The 17,157-nt window shown below is 40.5% G+C and overlaps 1 protein-coding gene across 1 annotated transcript in view; it reads left to right on the forward strand.

The window, feature by feature from the left end:
* scn1lab (sodium channel, voltage-gated, type I like, alpha b) overlaps positions 1 to 17,157 on the forward strand; it is a 35,345-nt gene that overhangs the window by 11,347 nt on the left and 6,841 nt on the right. The window contains exons 2-20 of the mRNA XM_055163132.1: positions 280 to 599; positions 968 to 1,086; positions 1,298 to 1,387; positions 1,467 to 1,595; positions 2,419 to 2,510; positions 3,714 to 4,010; positions 5,149 to 5,212; positions 5,768 to 5,909; positions 6,255 to 6,461; positions 9,654 to 9,932; positions 10,267 to 10,608; positions 11,185 to 11,314; positions 11,810 to 12,048; positions 12,128 to 12,301; positions 12,595 to 12,951; positions 13,141 to 13,656; positions 16,258 to 16,396; positions 16,637 to 16,791; positions 16,901 to 17,074. Coding sequence (XP_055019107.1) covers positions 333 to 599; positions 968 to 1,086; positions 1,298 to 1,387; positions 1,467 to 1,595; positions 2,419 to 2,510; positions 3,714 to 4,010; positions 5,149 to 5,212; positions 5,768 to 5,909; positions 6,255 to 6,461; positions 9,654 to 9,932; positions 10,267 to 10,608; positions 11,185 to 11,314; positions 11,810 to 12,048; positions 12,128 to 12,301; positions 12,595 to 12,951; positions 13,141 to 13,656; positions 16,258 to 16,396; positions 16,637 to 16,791; positions 16,901 to 17,074 — 3,912 coding nt within the window. The 5' untranslated portion in view covers positions 280 to 332. The remainder of the gene's footprint in view (positions 1 to 279; positions 600 to 967; positions 1,087 to 1,297; positions 1,388 to 1,466; positions 1,596 to 2,418; positions 2,511 to 3,713; positions 4,011 to 5,148; positions 5,213 to 5,767; positions 5,910 to 6,254; positions 6,462 to 9,653; positions 9,933 to 10,266; positions 10,609 to 11,184; positions 11,315 to 11,809; positions 12,049 to 12,127; positions 12,302 to 12,594; positions 12,952 to 13,140; positions 13,657 to 16,257; positions 16,397 to 16,636; positions 16,792 to 16,900; positions 17,075 to 17,157) is intronic.

Here is a 17,157-nt window from a genome sequence, read left to right on the forward strand (position 1 = left end):
AAATTGGTATTAGTCACCACAGCATTTGCATGTGGAATGTGCCGCTGTTAGCTTCGGTGGGCTCTGTAAAAGGTTGAACTGTCCATATTGTCTGAGTAGACCTTGTTAATGCCAGTGTGTTATGTGGGTCATATTACCTTCTCCTTTATGTGTGCCCTCACCTTTATGTTCTCATGATGGTCATGATGGCGTATTGGCCTGGAGCGTTTTGAGACTCATATTTATAGACAGTCCTATGTAAAGTACTGGCCCTCACCCTGACCTGTTTCCTCACTGCAGCAGCCTGCCCCAGCTGAGCCTCTCGCTGCCCTGTGAAGGAGCACGATGACAAGATGGCACAGCTGCTTGTACCGCCCGGACCTGACAGCTTCCACCCCTTCGTCCCCGAGTCGTTGGCCGCCATCGAAAGGCGCATCACCGAGGAGGAGGCTCGGAGACCGCGGGCGGAGCGCCGCAGTGACAACGATGATGAAGACGGGCCTAAGCCCAACAGTGACCTGGAGGCTGGCAAGAAACTGCCCTTCATCTACGGAGATGTGCCTCCTCATCTGGTGTCCACTCCACTGGAGGATCTGGACACTTACTACAGCAATGAAAAGGTCTGACACCTCTACTGTTAGCAATGATTTGATCAAACTAGACTGCTAGTCCTTACCATTTGAACGGTGCTGTGAAATATACACAGCTTTATCAGCTTTGCATGCGTGTAGTAGTAGCTGGCAGTGTAAATGTAATGGTTCCAGACACAGAAAGCATGTTAACATAGCAGCCCCAGGTTAAAGCCCTGTTGAGTCAAAAACAGGTGAACATAGCACACACCAACAGAGGTGCTAAGTGCTCATCTGCCAGTGTGCAGCTGCCATGTGCCTCCAGCTCTATTATAATACCAGCTGCATTATTCAGGTGGGCCACTCACGTAGGCAGGTACAGCATTTATTAACATTCTGTATCTATTTGTTTTTTCCAGACCTTCATAGTATTGAATCATGGAAAGGCAATCTTCCGTTTCAATGCCACGTCTGCCTTGTACATCCTAAACCCCTTCAACCCTGTCAGAAGGCTAGCTATTAGAGTTTTAGTGCACTCATATCCTTTCAATGTTTGCTCGTCTCCATCTTTCTTTGGATTAAAGACTTTATTACACAAAGGTGGGATTAGAACATGCTAAAGTTCAACTCCACATGTCATGGTGGGTTTAGATGGTTTGCTGTAGACACCTTTTAACAGATTTGAAATGTAACTTGACTGTTATTCTTGGATGCCTGTTGAATGGCCGTTTCCTTAACTTTATATCCACTAGCTTCAGCATGTTGATCATGTTTACCATCCTGACCAACTGTGCTTTCATGACACTCAGTAATCCTCCAGAATGGGCCAAGAATGTAGAGTAAGTGTCCTATACTCATCTTTCACAATAATTTTACTTTAACTAGTCTAACCTGTATGACTCCTGCCCCATGCTTTAGGTACACATTCACAGGGATTTACACCTTCGAGTCCCTTATAAAGATCCTGGCCAGAGGCTTCTGTGTTGGCAATTTCACTTTCCTCAAGGACCCATGGAACTGGCTGGATTTCAGTGTTATTCTCATGGCGTAAGTATCGTGACAACCATCATTAGGATCATCCCAACATGATCTGGCAAATATTAAGAATCCAAATGCTTTTAATGCTAATAAACCGCAGCAGCCTATGTAATCCTGCTAAACGTGAGTTTTAAAACCAGACGGACTGAAAACAGGGGTGTTAATCTGGAGATTTTGTGGGATTACTGATACGCTCTTTTCACAGCATGGATAGCTGTCTTAAGTCTAGGCTATTGTAACAGATGTGGCCCTCAAAGTATGGAATATCCTGGCCCACATTTATTATTAAGGTCCAGTGAGCTTCTTGTCTGTCTGATATACAGCCTTTAGCATAGGCAACGCAGTGCATAGTTTGTGTTTTGCTCTGTTATAGGGTTTTGCAGTCCATGCAGATCATTAGAGCAATTAAGAGCCGCCTGTATTGACTTTAGACGGATGTGTAGTGCTAAGCCAGGTGTGTGCCTCTGTGTAGTAACTGTGCATTTGATCTGCAGGTATATAACAGAGTTTGTAAACCTAGGCAATGTTTCAGCTCTGCGAACATTCAGAGTATTGCGAGCTTTGAAAACTATCTCAGTTATACCAGGTAAGGCTGCCGGCGCCTGCTGCCAGCACTCCGGCCATTTGTCCTCTGTGTGTGACTGTTTGCCATCCCCCCCTCTGCCCCCCCTCCCGTGACCCTCCTTTTGTCTTGTCCCGCCATGTGCGTGTGTGTGCGTGTGTGTGATTATGCCTGGGTGTGTGTATCCCATCCCTCCTACCGAAATTTCCCCCTCCCTCCCCACCTCCTGCACCCCTCCTCCCCCTTTTCCATCCCTGCGTTCCCTTACAGATATGTCACAGAGTTTGTGGACCTGGGCAATGTCTCAGCACTGCGAACCTTCAGGGTTTTGCGAGCCCTGAAAACTATATCAGTGATCCCAGGTGAGAGAGCCATCCAGGCCCATAGAGTTAATGAAATGCTAACAGCTAACCGGCGTTCGCTAACATCTGAGCACACCTCCTCTACCGTCTCATCTCACTGTAGCTAAAGCCTTGATGACGCCCGTGGCTGTCCCTCATGCTGCCTTTGTCCCAAGGCCAATAAAAGCTGGAATCTGGCTCCAATCTGCATCAGATTGACAGGATTCTTAGCTTTTTCAAACATCCTTTAAGGCAGAATTCTTTTTAGTTGAAATCTATTCTTGCCTTGGGAGTCTTAAAGTAGAATGTGCACTATTTGTTTTTCCTTTTTGCATGAGACATTGCAAAAGCAGATTTTCTGGTGGCAAGCACTTGTGTCCAGGGTTCCTCCTCTCCTTGTTTCCTCTGCATGCTCTTGTTCAATGTTTAATGTTCTGTGTTTTGGACAGTCTTTTGTCTGGTGGTTGGGAAATAACATTTTAATCTCTAACACTATTTCTAACAAAGCTAACAGTACAATCCTAGCATTGATGAACGATGATTGGCTCTGTGTTTACATAAACTGCACACAAATATTTATGGCCACATAAATATTTATGGCCATCAAGTCAATACATCTAAATGCACGCTTAAATTGCCTCCAAAGTGATGATAGCATTATATTTGTTTTTGGGCTATTGCAAACAGAACAGCAGTATAAACGGAGATTAGAGTTACGCTGTTGCTTAGATCAGTGAAGTATAGTTATATTAGATATTGAACTGCCAATAACTTACCTGTATTATGTTATTGTATAATAAATTTTTAATATATGATATGTTTTTATGTATTGTGTCATATCTCTTTCTTTTCATTAGCACAGTGAATGATGTTTGTATCAGGCTAATATTACAGTAAGTTGTTATCTTTAAATATGGCATAGGCGTCACTTGCCAGGGGACATTTTGCAATAGCATAAAAACAACCTCTTACACACATCATATTTCACTAGAGACAATACCATTGACCATCCGTGGTCATTTACATCTATCTCTGGTGGTTTATGCTTGATAAGCAGTGATCTGTGATATTCAGGTTCCACTATACTGTGGAGTCTCCACAGCAGATCCACTGCTTGCAACATAAGCTCCTATTAGCAGCTATTTCTCTTGTGGCTATAATTATCAGGCAGTAATCATTCTGTGATGTCCCACTCCCTCCTTCCTGGCCCTGTTCTTCACATAGGCCTAAAGACCATTGTGGGAGCCCTGATTCAGTCAGTAAAGAAACTCTCAGACGTGATGATCCTGACGGTGTTCTGCCTAAGCGTCTTTGCTCTCATCGGGCTCCAGCTCTTCATGGGAAACCTGCGGCAGAAGTGTGTGCGCATCCCAATGCACAGCAACATGACCAACAGCACCAACATCACCATGGACATGGATATGATGGTTTCCAACAGCAGCCTCCTGGAGCTCAACACCACCTTTGCCATGAATGTGACAGAGCCGCCGTTCAACTGGACCGAGTACATCAACGACCAAGGTAAGACACCAGTTCAATGACACATCAGGAGGGCTGCATGGAAATAGATCTCTGTAATTATATGAACAATGCAGTCGTTTTACAAGGATATAAATTATGGCCAAGTTTACTTAACATAAACATATATTAGTTACAGGCGGGGGTGGAATGTTCTAGATACAAATACTCACATTACTGTAATTACTAGAGTAGATCATTTGAATAATTGGAATTTTTTGAGTAGATTTGTTTGCTTGAGTGCATATTAAGCCATGAGTAGAAAATTCCAGTCCTCTGTCAACTACTGGTTACAGGATACAAAAACACTTTCTGGTTTCTTGTATTAAAGATGTTGTGGTTTAGTAATACCAAATAGCAATACCGTATATAATGAGGAACTACCTGCCAGGACTTAATCGGGGTCAGTTATGCCCCAGACAGCCTGAGTCATACACTTGTTGGTAGTTTCTTGTGTTGAGATCGGGGTATTGGTGGTTGAGGGTCAAACCACCATGATCTACAGTGACAGCAGTGACTCCGGAGCCATGAAGCCGGGGGCAAAATGTAGCAAATGTGCCGGATAATCGGCAACAACAATAAAGCCTGGTCTCTCTCCCCCTCGTACTCTCCATCAGTGTCTAGTGGCCCATCTGTGTGGCATGAGCAGCCCTGAGTGCGAGAGCAGGGTGACTCACTGACGCCAGCAGGATATCAAGAAGACTGCTCTGTGACAAAGCTATGCCAGAACAAGACGCAGGGGATGAACTCAAATGATTTAACACAGTCTGACCTTTTAATTTTAAATCTCATTTGGACATTTGGGATGTTAAAACCGGTGTAAGCAAGCAAAAAGTAATATGCCCTGATCACTTAATTTTAGTTTTTCTTCTAATTGTTGTTTTGTTTTGTGAAACATGAACAAAAACAATGATGTAATTTTTTGTTAGTTTAGTTTATTCTTTATTTGTCAATCTTGCAGTGACTGAAAAAAGTAATTTACATAGTTGTTTTTTTAAATCATTGACAAATAGATGATACCAGGTATTTTTGTTTGTGTAAGTGTTCCTATTTGGTTTTCAGTGGTCTTGAATAGTTGTAATGTAAATGTAATATACTTGTCAGTTACTAATTGGTCATGTTTCTGTATCCACTTCTTTAGATAATTATTATTACCTCCCTGGTCGAAGGGACGCTCTGCTCTGTGGGAATGGCAGCGGCGCTGGGTAAGATGTGACATGTTTTATTTAAATGGCCAATTAAAAGTGATCAGTACAGACTATTTAGAGGAGGCGCTCAAGCCTACACGTTCACAAGTGGAATCTGCTGCTTAACTAAGGCAGTTTATGTAATGGTTACCTAAATAATAAACTTCAACTCAAATTTTCTAACAGTATAGACTTTAACATATATACTTATAATAAAGGAGCACTGAGTAACTTTTTGGTTGGGGTTCCGTCACCTGTTTGTTTCTATAGCTATATCATTGCTCGGCCTGAAATGTTCCACAGTATGACTTTAAACAGTTCTACCTTACATTTATTAAATTACAGATAGTTTTATAGCTCAAAAATACTTAGAAAAACAGGCTTTCTGACTGTGAGCAGGGTTGTCTCTCCACAGATCTGACCTGTAAGTTGGTCTTGTTTGGTCTCCATGAAGATAGAAAGGTTTAATACCTTACTGTGAAATAGTCCAGACAAAACGATAACATCTCCATGGAGAAGAAAAGTTACACAATGCATCTTTAATATTTCACTGTTATTATTTGTGTTTTTTAGGCTTTGTCCAGAGGGCTTTTCTTGCATCAAAGCAGGTCGCAATCCGGACTATGGCTACACCAGTTTTGATACCTTCAGCTGGGCATTCCTCTCCCTGTTTCGACTCATGACACAAGATTACTGGGAGAACCTCTACCAACAAGTACGTTATATGATTTCCGTCCATAAATCATTTCTAATATACTACTTAAACCTTCCGTCAACACATTTCTAAATCAAATACACCTATGACAACACCAAACCAATATTCGAACAATACCCGCGCAAACATTCACTAATAGATAAGAGGGCTTTTCAAAGTAGTTCATCATTGTGTAGTCATCGCTGGACCTGTTACGCAAGTAGGCTTTGTACGTTTTTTATAGAGGCACTTGACCATAACAATATCAACAGACAATGAAAAGAAAACATTATTTACATACCTAATCTCCCATGAAATAAATGAATAATTAAACATTTCTAACTTATATTTTCCTTTCTTTATAAGACTCTGCGTGCGGCGGGGAAGCCTTACATGGTCTTCTTTGTACTGGTGATCTTCTTGGGTTCGTTCTATCTGGTGAACTTGATCCTGGCTGTGGTGGCGATGGCGTACGATGAGCAAAACCAAGCCACTATAGAAGAGGCCCAGCAAAAAGAGGAGGAGTTTCAAGCCATGTTAGAGCAGCTCAAGAGACAACAAGAAGAGGCACAGGCAAGGACAGTTTTTCCATCCATTTTTTTTATTAGATTGATTTTGTTATCCAGGCATTAACAATCAATAGTTATGTGATCACAGCTTTTGGTAACATTTGCAAAAAACTTACAAAACAATATATGTGTTATTTATAGAATCAGTGCCATATTACACCATATTAAGTGTGTTCTGATGAGGCTTAAAAACATTACATTTATTTCTTGACTGTCTTATGATGTAATGTTTATTAGACATGGTGTGTAGTTGAGACTTAAAATTGCTAATGTGTGGATTTTTGCTGTTGTGAAATGTGAAAACCTATATACTAAAATGAATAATCCCAAAATCTTAAAATGACCTTATAATGACCTTAAACTATTTTCACCATTGCCAAGGTAATTATCAATTCAAACCAAAAGATTAAAACTTTTTAGGCCTGTCACGATAAATACTAAATTGGTTTATCTTTCAGTGCACATTAGGTGGAACAGTTATTTTTGGGGGTCAGTATTTATCATGAGTACTTCTTCTTTGTACTAGTGGAGAACTTTAAATTATTTTTAGTACTATGATATGATGCCAGATGTTGAGGGTTGAATAAGTAACTTATATATCTTATTATAGATTCAAATCCTGTAGTTGATTTATTGCATCTCATGTTTTTTAAGGGTATTGTACATTTAGAATAGTTATTAGGGGATAATCCTGTTATAGATTGATTTGTCTGTAGCATAACCTACTTTTAATATTATCATTCATCATCTATATTTTCTTCAGCAATGTATTGCACTTCAAAATTTGATATTGTCACAAACCTGCATCTTTTGAATTGTGAAAAGTGCTCAAAATGGCACCTAAAAAACAGAAGGCTGAAACCCATGAATAGTTTACTCTTACAAGCTCTCTGTAAGCCGCCTACAAATATACAGTTACTAAACGCTAAAGGCTAAACACAAAACACATGGTGGATGTCTAATAAACAGCTTATAATAATGAAGCATTTAGTTGTGAAAAGAGGAAGGAAGAATTGGCTCTTTTTAGACAAATATAAAGACTGTTGATTCTCCATCACAAAGCCACTGCCAAAAGTCTGTGTAACCCATGGCAACAGGATTTACTGTCCGGGCGACTGACACCTCTCAGTCTTCCCTTGGGGGCTAGAAGTCCTCATGTGACCTTCCAGGAAGAAAATTAGCATCTGCCTTGGATACAAAACGAAGCAAAGGATAAACAGATTTTCAACTGTGATAATCTAAACATACACTAGGCATTTACTGTCTGAGTTCAGTGCCAGTTATTTCCGTTAGGTGTGATTCTTGCCACCAGTGTTAGCAACTGAAAATGCAGACACCTCCTATGCCAGGTTTATTGCTTTATAACCTGAGAAATGGACTAATAAAAGGGTTTAATCCTTTATATAAACAAGTGTAACCTCCAGTTGAACCAACAGATGGTTTTGTTGTGTTATTTTAAATCACTTCACACTCATGATGTTTAAAGATTCCCTGCGCAACTTTTCTTAGGGAGAGTACACTGCATGCTATGTTGATGTACTTAACTCTTCAGCCTAGAATGTTTCACAGTAAGGCATTAAACTTACCTATCTCCATGGAAGCAAGGTAAGGTAAGGCTAAGGTACATACAGATCAGTTCAGTGGAGAGGTGGGCCCATTCACACAAACATGCATGCTCTTAAAGGTATTTCTGAATAATAAAATCACCTCTAATGAAACAAAGGCAGAATAGACTTTTAATGCCATACTGTGGAACATACCAAGCAAAGCAATAACATCTCCCTAAAGAAAAAAAAACAAAAAACAAAAACGTTGCATATCCTCAACCAGAAAAAATTACACAATGCACAATGGGAACTTTTTCTTAGTATTATTTTTCAGTACTATGATATGATTTGAGCTGTTGTCCCGTTATAGACAAAACTAAATGCTAAACTACTAAATTGTTTCATTCTCCTGTTTATTTATTGCATGTTTTCTAAGGATATTTAGAATTGTTTTGGGGGGATAATCCTGCTTTAGGGTTATTTTGTCTGTAGCATAAAGTAGTTTTATTATTATTGTTCATTGTCTGTATTTTATTCAACAATATATCACACTTCAAAATTTGATATCATGACAGGCCTAATGGTTTGTAAGAAAGATTTTGATGAGTAGCGATTAACTTAACCTTTACATGATAATTAAATAAGCTTAGTTATTTGTCATTGTCTACATTTAAAATCCAGTGACCGATTCCTACCATTTCAAACTCATTTGAGAAAGGTCAGGATTTATTGTTTTCTCATTATGGCCCTGATCTGTGTGTTCTTCCAATCTCCCTTCGCTTCCCCTGCTGGAGCTGTTATTCTTCCCACACAACCGTGGTTTATCAGGCTGCTGCACATTTAGATTGGTAATGCTGATTTGGCGGTAGTTGCCAAGATGCACAAGATAATACTGTAGATGCTACGCCTACTGTTTTGTTTACTTCTCCAAATGTAGCTCCCAATACAATGGAAAGACTTGTAAGAAATGTATACTGGTATTATTATCTGAATTATTTGTTGCACTGTCCCATACTGTCAAATCAAGTTTGTATTTAGTTAGTTAATAATTAGGCCTGTTACTGTGTTATCATTCAATCCATGATAGATGGATTGTGGGAGGTCAGTATTTAGTGGGGACTTTCTCAGTACTAGTGGGAACTTTTTTGTATTTTTTTTTTGTTCTAAAATCAAATCTGAGCTGTAGATAGTTGAATTAATAATTTCTATGACTCATTATAGATACAAAATACACACATGTTTCATACATAGGTGTTTCATTCTGCTATACATATTTTACATTTAATAATTCTACGTAAGGGTTATTTTGTCTGTGGCATAAATTAGTTTATAATAGTTTGGCAATAAAACCTATTCTGGCTCTGAAGGTATATGATGGAATTGTTTACAGTATTGTATATGCAAATTAAATTAATCAAAGATTAATAGTAGTGGATGACTTATTAAAAGTTTACTCAAAACTGAAATAATCTAGAGAATTGTGTTGATAAGTTAAAAACATGGTCCATTTTTAGAAGGTTTCTCAGGCTTGTTTGGCTGCTCATGCCCTGCTCTCAGCTGCCAGGCTCTCCTCCACTCTCGTCTGCAAGAAGCTATGAGATAGGCACCGTTTCCATGACAACTATGTTTGTGCTCCTATTGGTTGGCAGGTTGCCGCGGCAGCAGCCACCGAGAGCGGCGAGTACAGTGGGAGAGGGGGCCCCACCTCGGAGTCCTCCTCGGGGACATCTAAGCTCAGCTCCAAGAGCGCCAAGGAACGACGCAACAGGCGCAAGAAGAGGAAGCAGAGGGAGGAGGAGGAGGAGAGGGGGGTCCGAGACAAGTTCCACAAGTCTGAGTCCGAGGACAGCATCAAGAGGTCCAGTTTCCGCTTCTCCATAGACGCCAACAGACTGTCATATGAGAAAAGATGCTCTTCACCCAACCAGGTACAACTTTACAACTATTTCATAAATAGTTTATTTACAAGTTTATTTAATTTTGCCTATATACACCACCTCTCAAAATTATGCTCAGAAATTTAAATCAAAATCTGTAATTTAAAGTCATTCTAAATATTGAAATTCAAGTAAAGACATTACAAGTAAAATTTTATATTTTGAGAAAGAAAATTATATTATGGACATGTGAAGTAAAATAATGAAAACCTGTAGAGTGCTCATACTTTTATTCTTATAATAATTTTTTTTTTTTTTTTTAAAGAAAATTCAAAAAAAATTTGTTTAAAGTTATTTTGTAACATGCCCCCTCTGTGTGTGTCAGTCTCTGCTCAGTATTCGGGGCTCCCTCTTCTCCCCCCGGAGGAACAGCAGAGCCAGCCTGTTCAGCTTTCGTGGCAGGGCTCGAGACATGGGCTCGGAGAATGACTTTGCAGACGATGAGCACAGCACGTTTGAGGAGAACGACAGCAGACGGGGATCTCTGTTCCTGCCTCGGCGGTTGGAGCGTCGTTGCAGTGCCATCAGTCAGACGAGCCTGGGGGCGCCCCGGGTCATGCTGCCCGCCAACGGCAAAATGCACTGTGCTGTAGACTGCAATGGAGTTGTGTCTCTGGTCGGGGGGACTTCTGTCACTACCTCTCCTGTAGGTCTCCTGCTGCCTGAGGTGACTTGTCGCTTTCATGCTTTATTTTCCCATTTCTCTTTTTATTGTTTCACTCACAGCTCTGTTTAAAGATGTACTGTCTCACTTTTTTGGTTAGGGGTCCGTCACCTGCTTGTTTCTATGTTTCATTGCTCTGCCTGGAATGTTCCACAGTATGACATTAAACAGCTCTACCTTACATTTATCAAATTGCAGGTGGTTTTATAGCTCAAAAATACCTAGAAAAACTAGCATTTTGACTGTGAACGCGGTTGCCTCTCCACAGATCTGACTTGTAACTTAGTCTGGTTTGGTCTCCATGAAGATAGAAAAGTTTAATGCCATACTGTGAAACATTCCAGACAAAGCAATAACATCTACGCAGAAAAGCATCTGACAGATCCTCTACCATAAAAGTTACACAATGCACCTTTAACAGTTTATATTTTTTATTTGACAACTAATGCATATTTAACATAATATAACATAATTTTACTTTAATTTGGGCTAAACTGCTTATGAATCTTAAACCAATTACTTGTTTGAGAAAGAACATTATGACAAAAGTTACTTAATTTAAATGTGCTTTAATTTCAGGGCACAACCACTGACACAGACCTGAAGAAGAGGCGTTCCTTCCATCAACCGTCCATGGATTATTTAGATGAACCAGGGGGCAGACCACGAGCTATGAGTGTGGCTAGTATCCTGACCAACACCATGGAAGGTCTGAAATAAGAATTACTTAAGGCTGATTTAAGACTTAAGACTTAAGGCTAAGGATGTATGTTATAATGTTGTTTCCTCATCAAAAACATACCTGGAGTTGTGTTTTGTTTCATTCACACATGTTAAACACCCAAACCCAAACTGACGACTTCTCTCAAACAGAAGACAGTCTGTGCCAGCTTGTGATGTCATGTGGTAATATAGGAAATGCCCCACTGTGTTTTAAAACTGTATACATCTTCACTAGAATCATTTTCATTTTTTCAGCCGTGGAATTGCCAATCTGTACTGAACAAAAGGTAAAAGATAGCCGTTAACTTGACTGACTGATTGATTTGTTTATTTTGGTTACAGGCATATTCTGACATTATTCCAAAAACAGTACTGTAAATGTAGCAAAATACAACTCCAGGCATGTTTTTGAGGATGTAAGAACATCTAACTATGTCTAACAGTTAGTAGGAATGATAAATGATAACATTTTTTGTTTCAGAACTTGAGGAATCCAGACAGAAGTGTCCTCCCTGCTGGTACAGATTTGCCAACACTTGTTTGATCTGGGACTGTAATCCAGCCTGGCTTAAAATCAAAGAAATCGTCAGCATGGTGGTTATGGACCCATTTGTAGATTTGGCCATCACTATTTGCATCGTCCTCAACACCCTCTTCATGGCAATGGAGCACTACCCGATGACTAAAGAGTTTGATAACGTCCTTAGTGTTGGAAACCTGGCAAGTATTATAACAGATTTAGAAATAATTGTTTATAATATGTCAGAATTCATGAATTATTTTTCTCTTCTTTTTCCAGGTGTTCACAGGTATTTTTACAGCAGAAATGTGTTTTAAGATCATTGCGTTGGACCCCTATTATTACTTCCAGGAGGGTTGGAACATCTTTGACGGCATTATTGTTAGCTTGAGCTTGATGGAGCTCGGTTTGGCAAATGTGGAAGGCCTGTCTGTTCTCAGGTCATTTCGATTGGTAAGACTCTTTTGATTTTTAATAATGAAACATTGAATTTAAAAGTATTTATTACATTTATAATATATATATATACACACACACACACACACACACACACATACACACACACTGTGCTATGGGTAAGACAATGTCCAATCCATTTCTGGGCAGCTGAGACTATAGTAGTAGCTTACAAATAATGCACAAAATTATAAACTTTGAGCATACAGTAGAAGATTATTGCATTTCTTTTATAAAATGTCACCATATATGCACATTCATTTCCAACTAATTTTCCTTGTTTGTTCCAGCTAAGAGTCTTCAAACTGGCTAAGTCATGGCCCACCCTAAACATGCTCATTAAGATCATCGGTAACTCAGTGGGTGCTCTAGGAAACCTGACCTTGGTCCTTGCCATTATCGTCTTCATTTTTGCTGTGGTGGGGATGCAGCTTTTTGGGAAGAGCTACAAGGAATGTGTGTGCAAGATCTCAGAGGACTGTGAGCTGCCACGGTGGCACATGCACGACTTCTTCCACTCGTTCCTCATCGTGTTCCGGGTGCTGTGTGGAGAGTGGATCGAGACCATGTGGGACTGCATGGAAGTGGCAGGGCAGTCCATGTGCCTCATAGTCTTTATGATGGTCATGGTCATTGGAAACCTAGTGGTATGGACTATTCCTATAGTATTGTATGTTTAGGAGTGATACAGTGTCAGCTTGATTTCAATTCTGATTTTGATACCACAATGATAATGAAACACTTATGTCGACAGCATTAATATAACCATGTCTAAATATTCCTTAGATGCAAGTGTCCTAATGCTGATCACTTGAATTATTTTTCTTGTTCTGAAGGTTCTGAACTTGTTCCTGGCTTTACTTCTGAGCTCGTTCAGTGCTGACAACTTGGCGGCAACAGACGACGACAGTGAAATGAACAACCTGCAGATCGCAGTGGGTCGGATCCAGAGAGGCTTTGCCTTTGTCAAATCTTTAGTTCGCAGTTTTTTCCGGAGCCTTTTCTTTGGTGGAGGTGGGAAAGGTTCTGCACTGGCAGAGGAGAGCAAACCTCTGGATGAACTGCACAGCAATGGAAAAGGCAACTGCATCTCCAACCACACGTCAGTGGAGATCACCAAAGACCCCAGTGGGGTGTACATGACAGAGGGCAATGGGAGGCCTGGAGGCCTGGTGGTGGCTGTTGGTGGGGACACAGGGAAATACCCCATAGAGGAGTGTGACTACATGTCCTTCATTCATAACCCCACGCTCACTGTCACTGTGCCTATAGCTGTGGGCGAGTCGGACTTTGAGAACCTCAATACAGAAGATTTCAGCAGTGACTCATCAGATATAGAGGGCAGCAAAGAGGTAAGATATGGTCGGTTAGTATTAGACTGTGAATAAGTAATTTACCATTTTGACTGAGGCAGACTGAATCTGCTGAGTCATAGCGCACACAGCTACTGAGAGGTTCTCAATATAAACAGAGGCAGCAGATTGAACATAAATAGTGTATAAAATAGCTTTATGACTAGCTGTTTGCTAAGTGTTGCCAGGCTGACAGAGCACAGGGACTGTGATCCCTGGTGATGTCAACCTGCCACTCTGGGTGTGGTGCCAATTCCCTCGTTTCAAAACAACCCATAGGACTATTTACAGCCCTGGCGCCGTATGCCTCTTTACAATAGATAAGAGCACTCGTAGTAATCTTCACACCCTCTATTGAGGCGTTTGACTTTTCTACTTGATAGCAGCTGAAGTATTTATATATTGTTCTATCTACTGCAATGACAATGTGTTTGTGACTAACATTTCTTCCTATTGTGCCTTGTGGCTGATGATTGAGAGGAGACTGCTGGCTTTTGGTGTGTGACTTACTTTGTGTAACCCCGTTTGTTATTGCAGCTGTGTTACAGACGCTCTCACGGTTTTCAGTGACAGGAGAATTGTAAGACCACTTTATTGTATGAGGACTGCCCATGCCATTTACAGATAAACAACATATTTTTCTCATAATTTCAATGGATTGCCCATTTTCGTTTTTGCCTGGTCTGCCCTCCGCCCCTCTCGCCCCGCCCAACCTCTTTGCTTTCTCCCCTCTCCCTAAGACAGCAGCACACACAATGCTGTAATCTTGAGTTCTCCCTTCCCCCTCCCCTCTCATAATTTATCTCTGAGCATCAGGCTGTATTGCAGTTACCAGCCATTAGGAATGAGCTACACCACCACATTGTCCATCACTAGACTACCTCATCGAACATGTTCTTTGCTTTCAACACCATTGCTTGTTTTATGGGACTTGATTGGCATCCGAAACACTGAGCTTGAGAATGAAGGAAGACAGGTGGAGGAGGAGGAGCGCGAGGAAAGATTTGAGGAATGAATTTTGCTTTAGTTGTTGCCAAAATTCATTTGTTTGGATCATAGCCTATGCATACACATACATGAAACACTCGTACATGTTTTCTGTGAAAACCAGTATTGGAATGATGAAAGATTTCTTTTGCAGAATTATTAATTGTTTATTCAGTGAGACTTATAATAGTTGCAGATCGGCAAAATAGATAACACATGGCATTATCTAAATTTGGATTTTACAGATGTTCTTTGAAAAGCAATAGAATTTTTCCACAAAAGATACAGCTATACTATACAGCCGATGCCACGTGCCTAGAACCAGATTTATTTTGTTTTCATTAACACATTTATACACCTTATGCATGTGTCAATTTCTACCAGAATAAGTCTGGTATAAAAGCAATATACAATGTAAAACATTGTTTCTTGCCTGTGTTGTTAACTTTTGCTCCACTGCAAATATTAGTATTTTGGTTCCAACCAAATCGGTTAAATTATATTTGATGATGATAATGATAATGATCTACTCAGTACTCTATATGGGGGTGTTTTGGTGATGGAGGCCAAGCCAAAGGAAGGGAAAACTCCCTTTAAGAAAACAATGCACTTGAGCAGCATGCTTCCATCATTCCCATGCCGTATTAGCTGGGTCCCACGGCAATCAGGGCTGCTGCACTGTCTAGGATGACATGTTTCCTTTTGTACAGCTTTCCTTATCTGCCCAACAAAAACAGACAGAAAGACCCACAACATCCAAATCCCCCTATGCAGTGGATTCACATTTACTGCATGTAGTTGTCAGGGTTCAAATTCATTTTAATCTCAACAGGGAGTCAAATGAACAGCTGAACAGCTGAGTACAGTTTTGTGTACCTCCACGTGGACAGCATATGTAGTATATGAAAAAGCCCTATATGTTTATTGCATGGGCCAAACATAAGTCCTTTTACACATGGGATCAGACCACATGCTGTCTTATAAACAGTGCACAGTACTGGTGTTTGCTGGTAAGCTAATGTGGTTCTCCGTCTACTTCAACTCAAACAGAAGGGGCTTGTACACTGCTTTAAAGGAATGAAAAAGTGTGTGTTTTCATGTCACTGAGTAAAATGGGCCAGATATAGCTGGTACTTTTGAAAGAGGGGCTTTTTTTAGTAGGATAATTTGGGGAATGTAATAAGTGTGAAACTTTTGAAGGGTCATTTGTCAGTGGACATGAAAATACGTGAGCACATGCTCTGCTTGAACTATTTCAGGCTTGGATTGATAATGCACTGGAATATTGCATGCACTCTACCTCAGACAGAGGCCACATCAAACGTACCTACAGAGCACCAAACTCCCATGATCTGAACTTAGCCGCTGATAAAGCCTAAACATACGCCTGTAGGTACATTTGATCGATGCTGCATGTGATGATGATGATTTAAAGAGCCCAACTCTGTGAGCTACAACAGTGCCCAGTCTATAGGGTAACCATGGCACTGGTGTATAGAATAAATGAGTGGAGATCACAATGGTACCAGCTCAGAAGGTTGGCTCCTATGACCCTCCATGCTCTCAGGCTTTATATGTGACTCTCTGCATGATTTCTCTCCTTCGCTCATGCAGAAGCTCGATGTGGAGCCCCAGCACCTGAGCTCCTCTGAGGGGAGCACTGTGGACATCCGCCCTCCAGGAGGCGACGGAGTGGATTCAATTGAGCTTGAGCCCGAAGAGTCCCTCGACCCAGAGGCGTGCTTCACTGAGGGTGAGAGGAAATTACATTACTTGAACATCTGATCTCTTGATAAGATTTTTATAGAACACAATTACATAACACAAGAAACTAGACACTGTATTGCATCGTTGTGTTGTGAACTATGAAAGAGATTCTTGCTTCCTCATATCTGAACTTGACTCTGATAAACTTTTAAGGATATTAAAATGTGTTGACCACACTGTTATGTTCAACTTGAAATATATAAGTTCCTGTGTCGCTTTGTTGCAGGCTGTGTACGCAGGTTCCAGTGTTGCCAGATCAACGAAGAGGGGGGCAATTTCAAGAGTTGGTGGACACTAAGGAAAACCTGCTTCATCATTGTGGAGCATAACTGGTTTGAATCCTTCATTATATTCATGATCCTCCTCAGTAGTGGTGCTTTGGTGAGTATTTCTCTTAGAGCACATTTAACAGGTGCCCTTACACATGTGTCCTTACTGTGTATAGTTGATATTAGCATTATTTTACAGTGTAAGTGTTATGTCTGCACAGGCCTTTGAGGACATTTACATTGAGCAGAGGAAGAACATTAAAACTGTGCTGGAGTACGCAGACAAAGTGTTCACCTACATCTTCATCTTGGAAATGCTGTTGAAATGGGTGGCATATGGCTTTGTCAAGTACTTCACTAATGCCTGGTGTTGGCTCGACTTCCTCATTGTAGATGTAAGTTTGAATGAAGATAGTAATTTTTCAATGCCAAAGGGCTCCAAATCTGCCAACAAAAATCACGCCAGGACTTTCTTAAG

Source organism: Boleophthalmus pectinirostris, unplaced genomic scaffold (genome assembly GCF_026225935.1).
Source record: "Boleophthalmus pectinirostris isolate CB_2022bp ecotype Guang Dong unplaced genomic scaffold, ASM2622593v1 HiC_scaffold_11, whole genome shotgun sequence".
NCBI lineage: Eukaryota > Metazoa > Chordata > Actinopteri > Gobiiformes > Gobiidae > Boleophthalmus > Boleophthalmus pectinirostris.